The sequence below is a fragment of the Pyrgilauda ruficollis genome, unplaced genomic scaffold (assembly GCF_017590135.1).
Source record: "Pyrgilauda ruficollis isolate IOZ18807 unplaced genomic scaffold, ASM1759013v1 scaffold13, whole genome shotgun sequence".
Classification (NCBI taxonomy): domain Eukaryota; kingdom Metazoa; phylum Chordata; class Aves; order Passeriformes; family Passeridae; genus Pyrgilauda; species Pyrgilauda ruficollis.
Genome location: NW_024511432.1, coordinates 14,362,515 through 14,384,673, shown reverse-complemented (window position 1 = coordinate 14,384,673; position 22,159 = coordinate 14,362,515). Strand labels below are relative to the sequence as shown.

Here is a 22,159-nt window from a genome sequence, read left to right as displayed (position 1 = left end):
TTTGCTTCTACTTTACAGAAGAGGGCTTGTTTTTTGAACAAAAACTAGGGGTAACTTACACCTCCTAATTAACCCACTAGAGACTAATCTACCAGCCCCCAAAAAACCCAAACACCTTACACTGTATTTAGGCATTAAACAAGTCAAAGAAAAAGTGAAGGAAAACATCTGCTCCACAGCTGGTTTTTTGAAGTAGGTAATTTCTGTTGTCATCAAGAGGCAGAGCAGGACCAAAATACAGATTAGATCAGCTCTTAAATGTTCTTACACCAGGCACAGCTTTGGCAGTACCTGTTCTCAGGTGAAGGTTATAATTAAGCACAATTGCAGTCAGGTTCTAAATGTTTTTAATTAAAAAACTAATATTTTTAATTAACAATTACATGAACAAGCTACAGTTACATCAACTCAAAAATTATATCAGCTATTTAATTAGTAATTAATAATACAATTCTTATCAGAGGGCAAAGGAATTTCTCCTCTGAGTTACTCATCGCTTTCTGTATCGCTGTCTTCTGAGGACTCAAACCACTCCTCAGATCCTGCAGGAGGGTAGGTCAGTTTTCCAGAACCTGCAAGTGATGAACAAGGTGTAACATTTACAAACCAGGAAAAAAGGAGCTGCAGAACAAATACATGGTACTATTCAATGACCCAACCCAGCAAGCCCCAATGCTTTTGACTACAAACTAGACCAAAAGACTCAGAACCACTTCTGTGTGCCCTTAGTCTGTGCTAAGCTGACAGAAAAGTGCCCTGCTGCCTCTAGGCTGCTCTAGAGGTCCCTTCAGCTCTTCTCAGAGAATCTGAGCAACCTGCTGGAATAAATGAGTATTTCAGATAAAGCCAATGCAAAGAGAGAATGCTGATCTTTTTATGTGTTATAAACACAGACTCAATCCTTACCAACTGTAAAAGGCCTTTCATCTTCAGACTCTTCCCAGCGTTCAAAATCTAAGGACACGTGAACATTCTGCTGACAAAAACAGAGTGTGAAATACCTGCTCTGATGCACAGCAAATGTGTTCAGTACATTCAGTAACTCTCAAATTAATTTTCACTTCACCTTGTTCTTCAGTAATTTGCACCATGTCCCTTTTTTCTCTTTTACCAGAAAAATCACAGCCTCTGTATCCTTAATCACACATGTGGACTTCTCTGCAATTAGTGACTGATAGAGCTCCAGGTCAGCCACATAGAGTTTGCCTTCTGAATAAGCACTGCAATATACAGTAAGTTTAAAAACATTAAATTCAAACAAAGACATTTTGCTGATTATACTGAAGTTTCTTAAACCTACCTGAAAGTCACCTTTTCTCTAGAGAACTCACATTTACTGTCAGTTGCCCTCAGTATTTGTACCTTCAGTGTCACACTCACATCATCTTGAAACCACTTGATTGGTGGATGACAGCTGAAAGAAAGTTCATTTAATAGGTATTTTCCAAAGCAGAAAACCACTGAGGTTTAGCCAAGCTGTCTCACACAGAGCCAGAATTTGCCCATGAAGTCACAACTCAGCCAAGGAGCCTGGGCCATGCAGACTTGACACCAGCAGCAGTGGCAGCAAAGCAGGTGATGGGACAGCTGTTGAGCTTCCTACACCAGCACCATACTCCAAATCTCTGGAGGAGCACATCTACAAGTTCCACGGGAGACACACTCCACTGACTCTGAGACCCACAGGAATCCCACCTGCTGCCTCATTTCAGGATGCCACCACAGTCTGCCCTCAAAGTGCCAAAGGAAAAGCTAACAGCAAAACCAACCTCTGACAGACAAAGGGATCCTGTCAGTTGGCCAGAGACAGAACAATCCTGTTGGGCAGTTCACATAAAAGCAAGATGGAAAGGAATTGCTATTTTCTTACCCCTTCTGCTGATGCACAGAAGAGTCTTCTGCTTCTTCTGTTTGAACTACATAATCTAAAAAGAAGACATCCAGAAACATCTTTTATACTTCCCTATACTACAGAAACCAGGTTATTCCCAAAATTTCCCTATACCATCACAAAAATAACTTGCTAGCAACCAAATTACCATCTTTGTCCTTTATATTGTGTACCTCCTATCCTGAAAGATTTCATAAAGTCAATAATTCAACTAAAAATTTTAATTAGCAAAAATACTGTAGTTGGTGTTAGACGACTTTAAAAAAAACCTAACCAAACATGCTGTTTTCCAGGTCAGGTAAAGGTTTTCTCCAGTTTCAAAACATTATTTATTTGACACCTGAAACATAATTTTAGGAATTAGTGGGGAGTTTCAGGAAAGAAATTATTAATAGTGGTGTCAACACCACAGCTCGAAACATGGCATTAGTGTGACTATTAACAGGGAAAAACCTTCCTTTCCCAGGAGAAAGGAATAAATGCAAACAGGTTGTGCCTGAGATTCCAGATGTTTACTGAGTGCTAAGCATCCAAACCAGTTACTGAGCATCACAAATTGTGACAGAATCTGAATTCAGACCCCGTACTAACTACAGAGTTAGTAAGTTAGGATTACAGAGTTAGGCAAGTTAGTAACTTGCCTGTCTGCATCAAATTCTAGGTTAACATTTCCTAGAATTAGAATTTTCTTTTCCTTGGTGTTATGGGGCTAAATAGTAGTTAATGGGAAGTAGACACACATTACAAATACAACTGTTTATGCATTTAAATTAACATCACTGTAATATTATTCATATTCAGTTAAATAGAATTTTTCTCTTTATATGCTTTAAAAAAAATTGCTAACACTTACAAATGCTCCAAGCTCTCTGCATGATCCAAAACTGGTATCTGTGTGCACAGCTTCTGAATTTCTCCTACATGTTCAGGATTGTCGGTTCCCAAACCCGTCGACAAAATCTCAGACCGAATGTTGTACTCATTGATCCACATCTTCATCGTGGGAAGACTGGTAACCCCAACCTTGAATTACACAACATAATAAAGGGAAAGCACAGCTCTTCAATGGTCTCTCTCCAACTCAAAGCTGCTCTTTTAGTCAAACTTCAAATGTAGCCCTACTGACTTATGCCTGCAGGCAATTTGGTTTTCCTGATTTTCAAACAGGAACCTCCCCGTGCTCAGCAGTTTTCCCAGTATCCACCATCATTTACATTGTGATAATGGCTCATGTAACTGGCTGTTTGCACTAACAGAACCAGGATGGCACTTAAGTAAACAGTGCCAGCCCTGATCATGTGACAGCCCTAATATACCTCATGCAATAAATAACTGTGAGTCCCACACATCCCGAGAACAGCTGAGGGGGTGGGGGGGCACCATAAAAACCCCAAAGCCTAGAAACTGATGAAAGGTTTGAGCTACACAATACAGGAACAGAAACTACTGAAAAGAATGACTTCGAGACCATTTTCTCCTTCCAATCCATTTTCCTCTTGTGGACTCACTCCACAAAATCAAGGAGTCTGCTGGATGCTAATGGATGTCAAATTATAAAACAAGAAAACTCCAAGAACAAGAGCAGACATTTTCCTGTTCTGGTCAAAAAAATGAAGGAGCAAAGTTTCAACTTTTTTTAATTTGCAGAAAAATTTAGACTAAAACCAATGGCAAACTAGTGTAAGGGCTGTAAGAGTAGAATTAAGAATTTATAAACAAAATTAATTAAGTCTATTTCATGAGCTATTGGATATCAGTAAACCATCTAGAAGGATTACAAGTTTCATTTTTCTAGTGGAACGTGACAAACTGCAGAATATATTTCACATGGCAAACTACTGGACACTAGTACCTCCCAAAAACATTTTTATTACTAACTTTGTGGAACAGTCTTGGACCATGTGCAGATATACGAAGAATTCCCAGTGCTGCAATTCTATACCTACCATTGGGTCAACCCAAACTGTCTTTCCCAAGGTATGCACCACTTTTGCATGATGAAATTTTCCTTTAATTTTGTGATTAATGTGATCAGTCACCTAGGAAAAACAAGTTATCACTGCACTTGAGATGCATGGATAACAACACAGCTTTACAGTCACTTTAACAACAATGAAACAACACCTTCTGAGCTTAACAATGAAAAGGGTATGCAATAAATACAGTTTTGAGTAAACCAGTGGAACACTTTAACTTAACTCTAAGTTAGAACAGTACTAGCCTTCAAGGATAATGAAAGATCACTCAAATACAGGTCAATTCAGAGAGGCTATACTTCCCCTGCTCCTCCCCCAGAATCCAAAGCAGTGAGAACCTGTTCTAATAAAGAATATTAGAACCTGTTCTAATAAAGACATTTAAATCAGAGAAAAAAATCCCATTAACTTCCCTGTGTTACTTCATAGAAAAACGAAAGAAGAAAATGGATCTTCTTAGAACCTGCCCTAACTGCAGCTATTTAGTGTCAATACAAGTAAGCAATCTAATGTGGTACCCAAGTTTACAGTTTCTAACTGTTTTCTTGTACAAAACAGAAAGTAAAGAGCATAAAGGAAATACCATGCAAAACCTGCTTATTACCTTTGGATTCCATTCAACTTCATTATCTATGGGTTTTACTCTACAAACTATAATTTCCACAGCCTGAGGTGGCAGACTCTGAAACTTCACAGGTAAGTGAAGCAGCTGATCACTGTTCACTTGACTTGTCCTGCCTTCATCTATGTATTTAACTGTGACCTTACAGACATTTTCTTCATCTTTTGCTGGAGTCTCTACCACTTGAACCCTTCATGCAGCAGGAAAAGAAAGAGAGAATAATTATTCACGCAATCAGGTGTGCAGGATACGTTTTTAAAATCACTCTCATTTTAAAATTGGTATTTCCCCAGCCCACTCTGTAACCAAGTGCATGTGTGGGAATCATCTTGTTTGCCACTTAGGAGCTCAGAGTAGGCAACAGCTTTTTAAAAGCATTATTGGCATAGCAGTGTTTTTTTCTGCTGCTTTTGAGGGCTTTTTTCTTTACCCAACAGTCAAGATTTTAAAAATCTTTGTATAAATACATGCACATGAATCAAGTAAAAAGCCAACAAAATTTTACCTGTGGCAAATGGCACCCTCACGTAACACATAGAACACTGACTTCTCCACACTATTAACAGAAATCCTGTGTCCTGGTACCTTGAAGTAATCATTCATTTCTTTAGTAAGAACTGTGTATTGGTCCTTTTGTTTCTTGATTATTCGACCAAAGTAGTTTGTTGCATGTACAATGAAGAGAGGCAAGATCTGAAAGGATCAAATATATACATCAGCAGAAAGGAGGGGTGGGTGCTCAAACCACTGAAATTTAAGTCTATAATTTATATATAAATCTCATACCTCTTTCCAGCCCCAAAGGGTGACAGATGTTGTACACACATATTTCAGAAACCAGTGAGGAGTTGTTATTGTTCTCAATCCTAACTGCCCATAGTTCAGGCAGCAGTGGACAGCAATGTATGGAAGGGAAGAGGAGCTGATGGGTGTCAGTGACGACATTCCACCTCAGTGAGTTCTGCCAATTCCCTGCCAGGCTATTAACCACTCACACATCCTGCACCACTCCAGCTCTACTCCGAACGCTCCCCAGCCTTACAGGCAGAACTGACTGCTTTTATTGCACCAAAAGGACTTAAATAAAAGACTATAAACACACAGCTGTGCACACCAATGAGTAAAATGCTGCTTTGAGAGCACCTCAGATAAAGCCCAAGTATCAAAGGGAGCTGGAGACACAAACTCTTACTGGGAAATAAAGAATCACTGTAGGAAAGTTGACCTTATAGCCGTGAAGGTTTCATGAATGAGGAACTAGTGAAAAAGAAGTCTAACTAAAACAGCACTCTATAGCAAAAATCTTCCAAAGCACTGATATTTTTGAAGGAAATAACTCTCATGTTCTACCTGCAAGAGAGGAGCTCCCCATTTCTTGGGCATACTATAAACGAAAATACATTCTCTAATCCCAAGGCCAGAAAATGCTCAGTTTTCAGCAAGTTTGCACGAACCTGTCAGTTAAGAAAAAAATCCTTCCACTTCAACTTCTCTTCACTCCCACAGATTACTCTGTGCTTCCTCTACAAGAAATTTCTCTAAACCTCCATATTTGTTAATTTTAATATACAGTCTCAAATTATAAAAGGAACGAATAGACAGAACACAAGTCCTCTTTCCACAAAATGTCAATCTTCAAAGCAGAAAAAAACCCCTGAGATAAACTCAAGATTACCTACAAAACACAACACAAGGAACATGTGGCACACTGATTTAGGCAAGGGAGAGTACATTAATCCTACTGCAGTAAGGTTAATAGAATAAAAAAAAAATAAAGTAACATGCTAAGTAGCTGTTTAAGAGCTGTCCTCTTGGTACCCAAGCACAAGGAAAACTGTAACTTACTGTCACACGTTCAGGTGTTTCTATCATTTCAGCTGCACTATTCTGGGCCATGTCTATTGATAAATTAACTTTATGACGATCTGGACACTCTGTTCCGTTCCTACATGAAAAAAAAACACAACAAGTTTACAAGTGAAAGCAAAGAGGTTTTATATAAACTACTGTTAAGTGACCTTGCAACAGGGGAAAAAAAAAATCACAACCAAAACCTGTTTTAGATAAAAACGTCCAACAGGAAAATTCATCAAGGAATCAGCAGCAATCATCATTCAGGGCACAAAAACCTGACATTTCCTTACCTGCAAAGCCCAAATGTTTTAAGAGCAGCACACAAAGGTCTTGAAAATGTCTCATCTTCCTCAGATTCCTGCACCCTAGCAGTCAAATCATAGAGTTCTTCTGGGATTTCAACTTCTGCATGCTTTAAATAGTAGAGAATCCCAGGTGCATGACAGGAACTGTTCTCTGTCAGCAGAATGACTGACTTGGCCTTCAGATCTTCCTCACCTACAGCAGAATCCTAGAAGTAATGAGAAATATTTTGGAAAAATGTTTATGCACCCACCAGTAATAACGCAGTGTAGCATTCCCAGTCAAGGTTCACCCAAACCTTTATGCCAGTGCTGAAGTTGTCACTCATGCTTTGCAGGCGCTGCCCAAAGACTGCTGGAGATGGGAAACTGAAATGGATCACCCAAGTTGCATCTGTGATTCCCAAGGACTGCTGGCAGTCATCTGTTAAAACTAAGCACATGTTTCACACAGATCTGTAACTGTAATAACTCAAACACGGAAGTATCACATCACACACATCACAACTTATTTCCTTCTCCCAACTGGAAGATGAAGATGGATTTCCCCCCAATACATTCCTCTAAGGCTTTTTATTTCTCCAGTCAATAAATCTCATCAGCATATGGCAGACACAGCATTTCATGACAAGCTCACAGAATTCTCCACTTCCTGTCAGCACCACAGAATACTGAGTGGTGCTCAGTTCTCCGTAATTCACAAGTAAGACAGGAGACTGCTGAAATACTGCAGGAATTCCCATAGCTCTGTGCAGAGGTAAGGCCTCCTTCTTGTTTTGATATAACATATACAACAAATTGAGATTGAAAATGGATAAAGGTCTTTGTTACTGCAAAAAAACTGAAAAACAACCCTAATGGAACTTACAGAAAATTATTACAATAAGTCTTTGCTGTTTGGAAATTATTTCAGACTTGGTATTTCTGTAGCAGAGAAAATTGTGAAATGATGGAAAATCTTTGAAAAAATTGGTAGTTCTTCTAACTAAGCAGGGAAAATAGTAACAGGAGAAAAGAAAAAAAACCCAAAAACTAAAGGGCTGTAGCATTAAGAAGTAAACAGAGAACTGGAAAGAATTCATAGGGATCTGCCCCTGTGAAAGTGGTGAGATAACCGAGTGTAAGTGCTTGGTGCAGATCTTAGCTCTGCATTAAGATCCAATCCCAAGCAGACAGAGAATCCTCACCTAACACAGCAGGAGTGCCAGAACTGTGCATTTTTCTCCACCTCTCCAAGACACACTTCGCATTACACTTGCTCTCTTTATGCTTTTTCAAGGAAACTATTGAGTTGCTCTTCAGTGCCTGCATGGCAAAGTGAAAAGTTACACATTCCTGCAATGCTGCAGTACTTGTTCCAATCAAGTCTAAGAGGCAGCATTTTTTACTAGAATTTAGCACATCTTACTGCAGAGATACAACAGAAGAGCTAATGAAATTTAGGTTTCTTATATGAAAAAAACGTATTAATGGAGATAAGGTTTATTAATTTCCTGTATAAAAAGAAAACTACAAGCTCAGGTTCTCATGTTTTAATACATTAGATAGACATTTAAGAAAATAAAAATGTCAAGCTTTTCCCCTCGTTAATGTGTCCTCTCTGATTCCGTGATCTAACAACATGCAGATTCATGTGTCAGTCTCTCAGAACAAGCACTCTTCATCACATTAACCCTTGAAATATTTTCAGAGGCCACGTAAAATATTTGAAGCTGATGTTCAAAGAATTCTTGTCCAGCAAGTATTACTATGAACATATTCAATCCTACTTTAACAGCAACAAACACTTTTTATATAAAGTGGTGGCAGGGCTGGTTTTGACATGCTCGAACCCTCAAATATTCAAGGGAAATGTGTTAGAAAGTTACAATCCCAAACCAGATTTGCTTCCATTAACAATCATCAAAGAATAAACATTCCAGATGCATTAATATTTACATCAGAAATTAACCCTGTAAGTATCACATGATCTATGCCAGCTACTTGCTGGCAGTCAGTCTGGGGTTACTTTTAGCAGGAAAGATTAACTTCCAAATTCACATTCCTCCTTTATTCTCAGAAGCCAAGATATTTTAGTTTGTTGTGACTTCAAAAAACACCCTGTATCTAAGTTTAAACACTTTCTTACCTTATGAATCATCTCTACTTCAGTTACTGAGTCAGTGAAGACCAGCACTTTCTGAAGATTCCTCTGGGAAAAGTCCAGGATTTTGAGTAACTCAGCAGTTCTGTTGCTGTTCATGCAGGGTTGCACCACCTGAAAGCAAATATGAAACAGAAAGCTGGGAATTCATGTAACCCATACATATTTTACTATATAATTCTTCCTAATCCTAACCTTGATGCGTCCACACATTTACACTTTCAGTTCTGCTCAATCATTAAGGCTTCTCATAAAAACTTGTGGGTTTTCAGTTTCCTTACATGCTCAGAGTATCTGCTTTAGGAGATTTCCCAACACTTAAAATCCACAAACGACTCCATGCTGAGACACAGTGTAATTAAAATCAAACTTAAAATCATTTTGTGTTTCTCCTCAGGGCTATACCACATTGACCGGAAATATGTAACAGCCCATCTAGAAATTTGAGGTCAAAAGTCTGGTGCTGTGTGAAAGCAGCAAACCAAATGCTTTACTTGATTTGCCTTGGCACTGCCTACCTTGTAGTTCTCCCAGTGACACCTAACAACTGCAAAAACATTCTGGTCAAGAACTGTACTGTTTGCAAATGCATCTCATCAAATTTACTCATTTGCACTAACCATGAGATAGTCAAGAGACTGTCTTCATCTCAATCCTACAGAAGAAAGTTGGAGACCTCCAGCTCCTTCAGTGACTCACCTGCACATGATTTCTAACTTCAGCTCACACTGGGAGGCAGCAGTGCAGCACCACCTGCTTCCAGTAAACCAGCAGCAGCCACATATCCAAGCAGTGACATAGTTTCCAAAGTTTTACCTGTTGCACATTTCCAAAGATGGCAGCTTCTTCAATAACAGTTATCACAATGTGAGGATCATTCATGAACTCCTTTATCAAGAGTGTGATATGTTTATTCCACTGAGTTCCCACAGCAATGATCTGATGTGGTCGATTCCCCTGTGTCTGAGCAGTGGCTTTCTTGTAACAATCCAGTATAGTAAACACCTAGGAAGAAAAGATGTTTTTTTCTCTCCTCTCATCGTATTCCAGCAAGCTCATGACAACCCAGAAAAATACACTGTTTGAGAACACTGTTTTTCCCAGTCACAAAGCCACTACCACAGCAAACTACAAGTTTCACCCCCCAAAAGAACAGTTTGGTATGAACACTTTCATCCTATTCTTTGCATGACTTCTGAAGCAAGAGAAAGCAACAGGACAGCATATACACGTGCATGCAGGATTCTGTCCAGAGAAGATGGAAATCTCAGGAAAAAGATCTCTTCAAATCTGCAATATAAAAAGCCTAGACAAAGCAGATCTGAGAGGGCAGAGGCATTCAGCAAAAACTAGGTGGTAACTAGAAAACAAGCCCAACCTGCCAACACAGTAATCTGCAAACACAAAAATAAAAAGTAAGAAAGAAAAAAAAAAGAGGGCATTCATCATAAACCCACTTCCAGTGTTTTTTCCTCAGCATGTGCCACTGTTTCAGACACATGCACAACTGGAACAGCATTTTACCAAGTGAGTGTGTAAGCTATTTACCTGTTCACAAGTGTCAGAGAACAGCACATCAACCTCATCCAGAACAAGATGGCAAAGCCTACACAAGAACCCAGTGTTATGTTCCAGCAGCCTCAGGAGGTTGTGTGGTGTAGTCACTACTACTTCACCTACAAGTTGGAAGCAAAAACTGTTACCACTTACTGACTACTTGGAAGAGAATTACTGTGACAAAGGACATGGTAGTAGCTCTATTAAAAAGGGTCACATCTGTATTTCAGATTCACCAACTTGAAGGTGGGGAGTTTGTATTTTTCTACGCCTGCAAGTTTTCCAACACATGAGTGGGTGAGGCTCTGATATTCTGAAATCCAGTGAAATGTCTGAGCATTAGCAAGTTTACAAAGCAGGATGTCATCTCATTTTCCAGTAAGGTACTGGAAGTAGACGTAATAACTTCAGAACCAAATAGCCAGAAGGGAAATATTTATAAATATTTATGAAGAGCAATTTCAGGAAAGTTGAGTTTCAACAGCGGAAAAAAGCACACATTGTAGCTTAGGAATTTACACAGACCTGTGTGCACGTGTATCTTATCTACACATATAAATAAAACACCAATCTTCACTGCTGCAAATAACCAACAGCTCTGCTGCTTAAAGCTCTGAATTCACCCACCTGGCTCAAACCCGAACGATGGATGAAAAAATACCAACTGCTGAAATGGAGTTTTACACAACTCTTCCTAGTTTTATCTATAGTCCTTACTCCCTTGGCACAACAAAAACCGCTTTTGAAAATGCAGGTATCAAACAAAGGCATGAAACCAGAACACACCTAAATGTTTAAAGTACGTACATCTAAGCAAGGCAAGCCTCCCAACAGCTTTTTTATTACTTCTGTGCTGCTTCTCCATGGAGCACCCCCTGCATGCTACTGAGTTAGATGCACAAAGTACTGAGCATTTATTGTAACAGCAAATTGTAAACCACCATTTAAACAAATAAACCAAGAACTTGAGAAGCAGGAATGGTTCTTTCACATGCTCCTGCAATCAAGGCAGTCCACACTGCCTTGAGGCACAACTAAGATGACAAAGTATTCTTACAACCTCGGATTTCCATCTGGCTGGCTGCTTCCTTGTTCTGCCCAAGGATTATCAGCATTGGATGAAGGTGTCTGCAGCCTTTCCTGTATGTTTTCAGCAGGTCAAAAACAAGTTGTGCCTTCTTCCATCCAGGACATATAATCAGTGCTAGTGTCTACATACACAGGTACAAAAATTAACAACATGTGTTAGACAGAAGTACAAAACCTTAAGACTCTTGTCTTACTAAGGTTGTACTGGGCCATTTTCAGAGGTCCCTTACAACCTCAGTAATTCCATGATCTAACAGAAGCTAGAAAATACAATGTAGTATTTAAAACAGCTAATACCCAATTTAGTTTAATTAAGTACATACTACTCGTGCAGAAACAAAGCTCCATTGCATCTCTAAGTGCCAGGGCATAAACCACTTGTTAGGGATTGCTTTAAACTAAGTTTGGGATTCGCCCCATTCACAGAGTCCATCCAAGTCCTCTAAGCAGAGGCCTTAGAGAAACTGGCAGGCATCATGAAGATATACTGAGATGACATTAATGTATACATTCCAAACATTCAGAGCAGTAACAGGTTCTCCGGTCCAATATATACATACCCCACTCATGTTGGGCAAGGCTTCATAGTCACTTTCCTGCAAAAGGGTAAGAACTGGTGGAATATATAATAAGGGATCATTTCCCTGATGGGAGATGGTCACAACATCACATCCCCCAGCTACTGGTGGCCAACAGTAGGACTGGGTGAAGGTAGGGCCTGAAAACTTGTTCCAAGCAAGTTCCTAGAGAAACAGAAATTAAAGAGTTTCCCATTAAATCCGCATACATGAACACCAACAAAACAAGACAAAGCATAACAATGAGTGATTTAAAAGCTTTTGACTCACTACATAACAAATGTCCTTAACAGGCAATATGAAAAACCACCTTCTGGGCTCAGCTGTTAAATTACTGTATTGAAATTCAAATCCACTTGTAGCAGTGGCTAATATACCAGAAAAAAAGTGCAGAATTCTTACAGCGTTTCTCCAAAGCTTCACTTATTCAATCACATGAACAACCTTGTACACATTCCTCAAATAAACTGAGGTACTACAGTAATATTTACTGTGGTAATTTGAGGTATGGAACTTGTCTTAAAATGATAATCAACGTAGTATCATCACCTCTACCTTTTTCAGACCATCAAAAAGTGGTGCTGTTTCCAAAAGTGATGATGGTTCAATTTTCTTGCTCAGGAGCACGAAGTTTTTTTCTTTCCCAACATTCTGAAAACTCTGAAATCATGAGACAAATAGATGATAATGGCAATACTTAACAAAAGGGGTTTAGCTTACACAAAACTCAGAAGCACTCACTGGATTAAAAAAATTGGCATTTTGATGTAAATGCATCAAATTCTAAATTCACTTTAAATATGATTCATACATACAGTTACACATTACAAGTTACAGGTTACAAAGACCAAGGGCGAGATAAAAACTCGTTATTGCTATACCTGAAGAAAGATTTTCAAAGATGGTGTTAACTGTCTTAAACCCCCCAGGAGATGCAGTGGATACTCTGTGTACAGCTGGCACTCAGTCCCACAAGGAGCACCAGGACTGCAGTCACAATGCAGATGGCAATTTCTCTCCATCGCTCCTTCTCTCTGCTCCAGTGCAGGTCCTCCACAGACTGCAGCCCCTTCAGAAACATCTGCATGGAGCTCCTTCTACTCCTCTGACCCTGGCAGTGCCTATTTCTTACTTTTTTTTGTTCCCTTCCCTGTGTTTCTGCCCTTTCTTAAATTCAGAGCGGCATTCCCAACTTGGCTGGCTGGCTCAGCTCTAGCCTGCAGAGGCCAATGCAGGAGCAGCCAGCCCCTGCCCTCCTTCCACAAAGACCCAATGCTACCAAAACCAAAATGTTTGCACAAGAGAAGTTAATTTGAAGTAATGTTTGAAATACCTGTTGATCATCTTCAACTGTGTGTGTCTGAAGGAAATTAGAATTTAAGAATTGTGGAAGCCTGAGAAACAGAGATATTAAATCCAACATAAATGCAAAATAACAACGTAATTTATAAATACCACCAGTATTTCCCAAGTGTTATGAAGCAATTCACTTTAAGTATTTCTAACATATTTATCTATGCCATTGAGAAAAACCCTGAATACAAAAGGAGAAATATAAATCCACCACCTGAAAAGAAAAATTTAGTGAAAATAGTATTTCAGAATCTTTTTCAAAGTTAGTTGGTAAGTTCCCTGATATTAGAAGAAAAATAAACTGGACTGTAGAAAAAAAGGCTTCTTAAAGTTCCAAAACATAAAACAACTCATCTTTATATCAGTTAGAAACTGAAAGAAGAAATACTCCTGAGGTTTACTACATATGCATCAACTGACCTGCAGCACAGTGAAAGCATTGCACAAACTGACCGAGGCATATTTCATTAAATCTGAAAACTTTATCAACCACACTAGAAATAAAATAAAGCAAATTAACACACTTATTGTGCAGAAAAACACCTGCCCACCACACCCCTGTAGTCAAGTTACTGTTTAGAAATAACTGGTATTTTTGCAGGGTAACTATCAGAAGCTTTGAAGTCCCTCCTTCCCCAAAAGCACGTGTATGTGGCTTCCCTGTCCCTCTGCCCTTTAGAGGCCTAAGAACAGAACTGCAAACACACTACAGCTCTCAACTGTCTGATGACAGAATCATTCTGAATATTTAACATACTGCACCACACCTCTCTGTTTGAACTGCTTTATCTTCCTTGGGAGGCAAACCTGGCACCATGCTGACCACCTAGAAAGAAAACACATTTTAAGCACTAAAATACTGTTCAAAAGCAGTATTTAAAACACAAAGTTGAAAGTGGTTTTCTTACCCAATTGTGGGATTCTCCAAATATTCTGCAGCATTCTTTTATAAATGTGAAGTTTCTTTGACTAAGGCAACAATTTTGATAAAACAAGCTTCAGAAAACTGTCTGAGAATAACAAGCTGGGTGACTACAGCACTCCCAATCTGGCCTATGTATGTTTTTGTTAGCTTGTATTTCACAATTTAATACAAAATGTAATACTTACAGGCATAGTCTTGTCATTTAGATCTGTATGAGACCTTTGGGATGGCTTTTCAAGAACAGAATTACAACCAGCAAGACCTAAAAAGGTAAATAAAATGGAGCTACCAATTTCTGATTATCTGAACACATAAAAAGCCAGAGATGGGCACCACATGTCCCAGACACTGGGATCCACCCCAAGACAGGACATTCCCATTCCACATATCCAACTAAACATCCGAAGTGCTGCATGTAGGACTGTCTTCCCCACTCGTGGGTCCCACCTGGCCCAAGATGTGGTGACACCTCCTCCCCAAAGGGCAGTTTTGGCCTGGCAAGAAACGTAGGACCAACAAACTCCACTGGAACACACTCAGCATTTAAGGACACTTCATCATCAGAAACATCTGAAGAACTCCCTGCAGTCCCTTCATCTTCCTTGTAATGAGCAAAGTGCTTTGCAACCAGATCATCATTAACACAGATCTATAAAAAAACCCAAACAAGATCTTTTTTGACCAGTGTCAACAAGCAATAAGCTACACCAGCACATACTTGCTTAAAATTTACGTGAAGCTTTGAACAAAAGCAGTGCTTTTATAAATGATAAAAAAACCCAAACAAAATCCAACCAAACAGAACATCAGACATAGAAATACCAGTGGATGATTTCTGTATTAATGCTTTCTGTATTCAAGTATTAATTCTAAAAAAAGAAAAGTTCTATCTTCATGCATGTTCTTTCAACAGCTGTTAGTTAGTGATCCATGTTTCTGGCCAAAATTTTGTACTGAATTAACTGCTTCTAGGAGCCCTACACATCTAAAAGAACCCTCTAATTCAGTGAAGCCTCTTTATTTCTTTTGGATTCAGCATACACCAAAATCTGGCATTAAAAAAAAAAAAAAGCAATATTAGGCTTAAAACTTCTTCTATCTACCATACAGCTCCTTATGTCTGGCAGTAGCTATAGTAGAAATTTCACTCAAGTTACACATTTTGGCAAGTGGAACTAGACTGGATGTTTTTTCCAGCTCCTTGAGGACTCATCTATATGCAAGAGTGTGAAATTTTAGTTATTTTTACAGTATTATGCAGCTGCCTTACTGAGACATCTTCAAATATGATACCACGATACGTACACCAAATAATGTATATAGTTATCCACTTAAATACTGCCTGGACTTCACTTGCTTGTCAATAATGAAAAAGAAAAAAGGTTCATGCAGAGAAAAATACAAGTCCTGCCTCTTGGAATTTCTCCAGACGTTTACAATGAACAGCACTGTAATAAAAACCTCTAATAAGTTAATGAGTTAGCTTCTACTGTATCTGATTGAAACTACAAAACTTGCAAGTCATGCTTTCAGTCTTAAGCTAATAGCAAAGTATACTAATAGAGTTGAAAATATGAAAGTATCTTACCTTTTCATCTCTTATAGTCACAAAAAGAAACACCTCTAACAGTTTATCTTCTACTGTCTGTATTGTGGCTTTAACCTCGGTAGCCTCTAAACATAGTAATAAACACAAGTAAAAAGAATAAACCCTTATCACACTACCAGCATTCTTCACTTGAACTGACAAAGACAAAAACAGGCATCACAATTAAAAATGTGTAACACTTGTTATTTCACCTAAGTGAAACAAAGAATTTAACAATAAAAACTTAAAAGCTCCAAAAAGGAACCTGTCCTTAGTCTTTGGAGAAGGACAGAGCTGAAACAGATTAACAACACCTCGAGACAAACCACTCTTAGCTCTACACTGAAAGTCTTGGTTTTCTCTTGGGATCTGACTGTCTGGGGCACCAGCATATGCTTTCCAAGTGTGACATTTCCTTTTCTCGAAAGGAGTTGTATTTGTACGTCTGTACAGCTTTGTTACACTTTTCATTTGGGCAAACACAGCCAATCCAAGTCCTGGAGCACCTCTGCACATGCTAATGCAGGACAGCGGTGATGCTGATTCAGAGTCTCATGCTGAATACACAGAACGGTTCCAATGGTCAAAACCAATGTGACATGGATGCTCCCTCAGTTAGCCTAATCTAGCCTAAACACAATCTATTTAACTACCAAAATTTATGCAGCATGGAAGCCCAGAGTACTCAAAATACAGCTCCCAAAATACTTGTGCCTTAGTCAGTCCATACTTAGGCAGCTCCTTTCTCACTGTTTGTTAAAAACTGCTGTTTTTAACTAACAGCATTAATAATCAGCTATACTCAAGTATAATGAACTTGTACACAAGTACTACATTTCTCTAACAATTTTTTTTTTTCCAAAAATGAAGTGCTTTACCTTCAAGAAGCTTTCGAAAATGATGGATAGCAGCAGTATCCCATCTTTTGGCTGGTCTAGGAAAATAAACATAACCAGTTTTTCCACATTATCAAATGTGAAAATGGTAGTTAAAAAAAAAAAATTCTATACAAGCACTAAGCTCTAAATCACGCAAATTCTTACAAAGTGCCCGACTAGATAAATCAGCAGAATCTGATTACTCAGCACATTAGTTTGGTAATATTGTTCCAGTTCACCAATATCATCAACTGATTAAAATTAAAACATGTTTTGCCAAGGTATCGTGGCTTGCACCAAATATAAAATATGAAGAAACCATAAAATCATTTAGGTTGGAAAAAAACACACTATCATTAGTAGTTAGGAGTACACCTCCTAACTCAGCACTGCCAAGGCCACTACTCAATGATGTCCCTTAGTGCCACATCTATGCATCTTCTAAACCCCTCCAGGGATGGGATGGACTCCACCACTTCCCTGGGGAGCTTTGTCCTCTCAGCTGGGATAGAGCTGATTTTCCTCTTAGTAGCTGGTACAGTTCTGTGTTCTGCATACACTATTTGAATGCTGCAGGTTTCTTCTTGAAATATAATAATCCCTTCTAAAAAATTCTGCACTAAACCCTCACACTTCAGAAATGCATCAATAGAATGCATTTACTAGCTCTCCTTACCCTATTTTGGCAGTGTTTTCACAGTAGTCAATGTGCAGTGTCAGTGGCTTTGTGCAGTATAGCCGACACTTCTTTGCTCTGTCTGGGATCTTTGCAAATGCTTCTGCTAAAACTCGAATGCTGCAAAACAAAGTAGAAATTATCTCATTTTACAGGGCAGAATTGCTTCTCCAGAACTCACTGGCCTCACACCTCCTGTTACCCTGAATTTGACAACACAGTTCTTCCAGGAGTTTGGATCCCACTGGCTCCCACCACGAAACCACTGTCTTACTCTAAGAGGTGCCATCAGGCCAACTGGTGACCAGGCTTGCTGTTCCATTCATTTAGTATCACTACACATGCAAGTCACCTGGAACCTCTCTGATCCTTTGCCACTGCAGTTTAAAGTCTTCTTGCTACTCATCTTCTAAATATCTTCATGGTATTTAACCCATTGTCAAGTTGTTTTCCAACAAAGCAACAGTCAACTTAAAACATTATTTATTTTAAAATACTTTAAGTAAGTTCTAATTTTGTGGAATACTACCAAAACCAATTTAGTGAAGCTTCTTGTGCTCCAAGTTGCATATTTTAATAGACAAACTTTAAGAGCTGGACTAGCTTGCTCCAAAACATAAGAACGTATTTTTCAAGATTTTAAAACCACAAGTTTTTACACTCATTTCATCAAGAATTCAGAACTTTTGAAAACGCACCTTTTCTTGGCACCAAGACAAGACAAACTGCCAGCTCTTAGTAAACAAGCTGGTCAACTGCAGTGGGAAAACCCCCACATATTTCTGTTTAGACCTCAAAAGCTGCTGCAGCAAGTGAAATCCTGCTTCTTTAGATGATTTTTGTGCCTGAACTTCACTGGCCGTAGTTTTTTTTAGTACTACACCGAATTATTAAAGAAGAAAAGAATATAAAGATAAGTTTTAACTGGCAATCACATGTCTCAATCACAACAGACTGACATTATTTCTATTCTGAATCTTTGCTTAAAAAAGCAAAACCTAAAATGGAAAGCATCTTTATCACAAAATAAGGACTGGTTTGCACTTAGGTTCTTCCAAGTGTATCGTTTGGTTAGCAGCTTCTTGTGGACACAATCTACACCTCAATTAAACCAAAGCACTGACTAAATAAATATTAACAGCATCTGTACCTATTAACAAATATATTATATGTGACACATTAACAAACAAATCACAGTAACAAAAGCACATACTTCTCTGATGGAACAGAGCAGTACTTGGCATAATCCACAAGGAAACAGCCGAGCTGGTAACCATCTGCCTGGCACCGGACTGACTCGACCAGAGCCCTGCACCAGCACTTCAGTTCCTCACTGAACACCACGTAAACCTGAAGAAGAGACAAAGAACAAGACAGCAGTTTCTTTCAAATGGCCCCAGTTACACTCAAAGGCTTTTCAAAGGCAAGGACACAATATTTATTACACAGCTTTCCATTTCCTTTGCAAAATGCAAGCCTTATAGCTTTCACAGTTAGGAGGCTTACAGATGAGAAAACACAACTCACAGAGATGCTATTATTTCCTTTTCTGTGTAAAATTTAAAAAAACCCAACAACATATATTTGATACTTCACACCCAAACAGATTCAAATAATAGATTTCTATGTAAAGCAATTATCTTACCTGGCCTTTTTTTATTTCCTCTTGTTTTACTTGCTCTGCATCTTTATAACTGTTATAAAACTGGTCCATTTCAGCATTCAGGTTTTGATACACAGTTTCACCAGCTACACCAGGCACGCATTCTTTCACAGCAATCCAAAAGCAATTAGGATCCTCAACCTGGGCCAAGGAGCAGAGAATAAACACTACTGACTTTTAAGAGTATCTGAGCAGCAGATGTAAAAGTAAAACTTGATTTTTACAGGACACCTTCAAAATTATGGTGACTGACACTGAGGTAGAGAATGTTAACACATGAAACATCTTTCACCTTCACTGCATTAGCTCATGAAACAGCTTCTCAGCTTCCAAGTCTCTTTAGCACTGCAACAAACAGCATGTGGGGTTTACAAGGGAGGAGCATTACCTAGAAAGTTGGTTAAATCAAAGAGTGGGCAAAAGTGCAAAGACAAAGCTTTTTACTTCCACATGAAGTCCATCAGGAAGTACATAAAAAACCCTAAAAACATGATCAATCTCACCAAGGGGCTTTTCCTTCTGCTCAGTGTCAGCATGACAACCAGCTTCTTTAGAACAGGGTGACAGCTTTCTGCTAAGCCTTTGTAAACTATCACATTCCAGTGTTCCAGCTGATGTGGGTCCCAGCTATTGTGGCTTAATCCCAGTAGGCAGCTAAACCTCACACAGCTGCTCCCTCATCACATCCCTGCAGCAGGATGACCAGACAATCTGAAGGATAGAGGTGAGAAAACTCACAGGCTGACATTAGAGAAGCTGACTAGGCAAACCAAGAGCTGCACGTGCAACCAAAGCAAGACAAGGAGTGGATTCACTGCTCCCTGCTGGCAGCTGCTCGGCCATCTCCAGAACACAGAGCTTCATCACACACAGGGCTGCTGACCAGAGACACACCTGCAGCTTTTATTGCTCAGCATGACATCATGTAGTGGGGAATATCCCCTCAGTCATCTGTCCTGGCTGTATTCTGCATTTTCCACAATCTCCTGTAAAATTCAGGATAATCTAGTACTATACTACACATTATTTAACACTGTGTTGCACATCCTCCATTTTAGATTTTAGCTGCATCCCTACTGTGGGAAAGAAGGAATCAGAAGAGTAAAAATGGTGAGGAAGGCGGTACAATAGCTCAATGACCTTGCAGCTGGCAATGCCAAGGCCTGGAGAATATCAGAGTAGGAAATCCCATCTGTTACACCTACTGCTGTTGATCCTCTGTTTTGAGAAGTAGCATTTGTGTAGAGGTAATACAGGTGTTTGGAGAGGCCTGGAGGCACTCTCATGGACATGCTGAGCTCTGTGTTAGGAGAAAGGTCAAAGCTCAGAGACCATAAAAAGCACAGGGGAGCTCACAGGTTTCTTGATGAATCCTGCTGGGATGAGCTGAGCGTGCCAGTGTCCACCTAGGTCTGCCCCAGATCCTCCAGTTAGCCAGGCAACTAAATAAATTTACTCCCTTTATTTCAGCTGTGGTTTTGTTATTTTTCTGGCTGCCTGCCTGTGTTAATTCACACACCTTCTCACCTATTTTACAATAAAAACTATAAAATAAAACGAACAACAAAATATACATAACCCAAATATGACTCCATAAGTGGAAAGAAATGCTGGTGAATAGAAATACACAGGCAACATTTTTTGTAAATGTGACCTCAAGAAAGTCACATGGCAACAGACATCAATCCTTCAGATTTAAAAAAAAAGCAACATACCTTTAATACCACGACTTCCATGTTTATCTCCTGTATCTCCCTAATCACTACTGTAAAAGAAAAATATATGATAAACCATTTTAATCACCACCATTTGTTTCAAAGCCTATTTGAAGAACACACACCTAAAGCAAGCCTACATATTGTTACTACTCATTTCAGGAGTACTAGTTAAGCAACTTATTACTTACGATTTACATGTTTCAAAGGGTTCAAACTAGCTTTCTTAATGAGGAACTACGTTAAAGCCTAATTAGGATTTGCCATCCATGCGGCATCTTTCCCATTCAAAGGCCAGCAACAATAGGATGATCACGGACAAGGGCTGCTACAACCTTCCTACATGATCAAATGAACAGAAACACCAGAGCAGAGTATTTGCAACTTTTAAAAAAGTCTCTCAGCCTCATATAAAAGACGAATCCCTAACTTAGCAAACAAGTTTAACGTCACAGATTTTTATTAGTATTTCACACTAAATCTGTCTGCAATAGCACATACCAGACCTAGGAGTTACAACAGAATAATGAAACTTCCAGCAAGTAATTGGCATTTCATTTTGACACAAAACGAAATCACATCGTAGTATCATCACCGCAGGGTCTAGCTTAATTTAGAAGAATTAACACTTAAAGTAGATGCCTAATTAAATATTTCAGAAAAGGAAAATCAAGACATTGTCTTTCCATTTCCAAAGTGACTGCTGAACAAGCCAGAGTTCAGCAACAACAGAGCTACCCTGAGGTGACACACGGCGACAACCGGTAAGCGACAGCACCGATCATTCCCAGTTTAACATGACAATGGAACAGCTGGAACGACTGCAGAAGCTTCACCCAAGATCATTTAACACGGAGAAAGCTCCTGAGTTACACACTCGGTTTCTTACCCTGCACCGTTATACTGCACCAAGAAATTAGCAGTGCTGCCTTAACTCTTAAAGTGGAGTTTTCTTTCAGCAGTAACACGTGAGGGGCATGAGTAACTTCAGCTGAAGTCTCAGTTAATGAGTGCAAACCCACTAAATAGCCCATCAACGTGGCAGGGATGAAGCACGCCCACACCCAGGAGCAGCTCTCCCACCCCACTGCAAGTAACATTCCCGCTTTGTTAAGAACGGGAAACAAACGCTTGCTCAAATCCCACACCCACCACTAGACAGTATTCAACCGGTAAAAATGCTGTACGTCGCTAAAACCCTCGCCCAACCTGCTGCATTAAGGCAGACCGAGAGAAGGAAGCAGGAGCCTCTGCGGCCCTCCCGGTGTGTGCAGACACGCCCGGAACACACAGCTCGTTACCCCTGCCCAGCCGTGCTCCACCTAGCGCCTGTCCACCCGGGGGCGCGG

General features: G+C 39.4%; 1 protein-coding gene across 1 annotated transcript; it reads right to left on the bottom strand.

The window, feature by feature from the left end:
* Window positions 1-486: 486 nt before the first annotated feature.
* On the bottom strand, window positions 487-20,831 carry TDRD12 (tudor domain containing 12). The gene is made up of 30 exons (XM_041458995.1): window positions 20,811-20,831; window positions 19,078-19,236; window positions 18,646-18,782; window positions 17,433-17,552; window positions 16,757-16,812; window positions 15,879-15,964; window positions 14,738-14,939; window positions 14,476-14,552; window positions 14,133-14,191; window positions 13,346-13,406; window positions 12,568-12,672; window positions 11,995-12,177; window positions 11,403-11,556; window positions 10,337-10,464; window positions 9,605-9,793; window positions 8,774-8,902; window positions 7,833-7,950; window positions 6,945-7,078; window positions 6,634-6,854; window positions 6,335-6,434; window positions 4,995-5,182; window positions 4,472-4,679; window positions 3,838-3,930; window positions 2,745-2,914; window positions 2,065-2,072; window positions 1,871-1,925; window positions 1,301-1,414; window positions 1,067-1,220; window positions 907-973; window positions 487-572 (listed from the first exon to the last, which is right to left on the bottom strand). The coding sequence occupies exons 1-30, from the start codon at window positions 20,829-20,831 to the stop codon at window positions 487-489; spliced, it is 3,582 nt and encodes a 1,193-aa protein (XP_041314929.1).
* Between the last annotated feature and the right edge of the window lie 1,328 nt (window positions 20,832-22,159).

Bases quoted from the DNA above. Each gene is read 5' to 3' on its own strand.
- TDRD12 (XM_041458995.1), bottom strand. From the start codon at position 20,831: ATGGAAGTCGTGGTATTAAAG. The intron at 4,680-4,994 runs GTAAAATTTTGT...TGCTGCATGAAG, and splicing joins GAGGGTGCCATTTGCCACAG to GGTTCAAGTGGTAGAGACTC. The intron at 974-1,066 runs GTGAAGTGAAAA...TTTTGTCAGCAG, and splicing joins GCAAATTACTGAAGAACAAG to AATGTTCACGTGTCCTTAGA.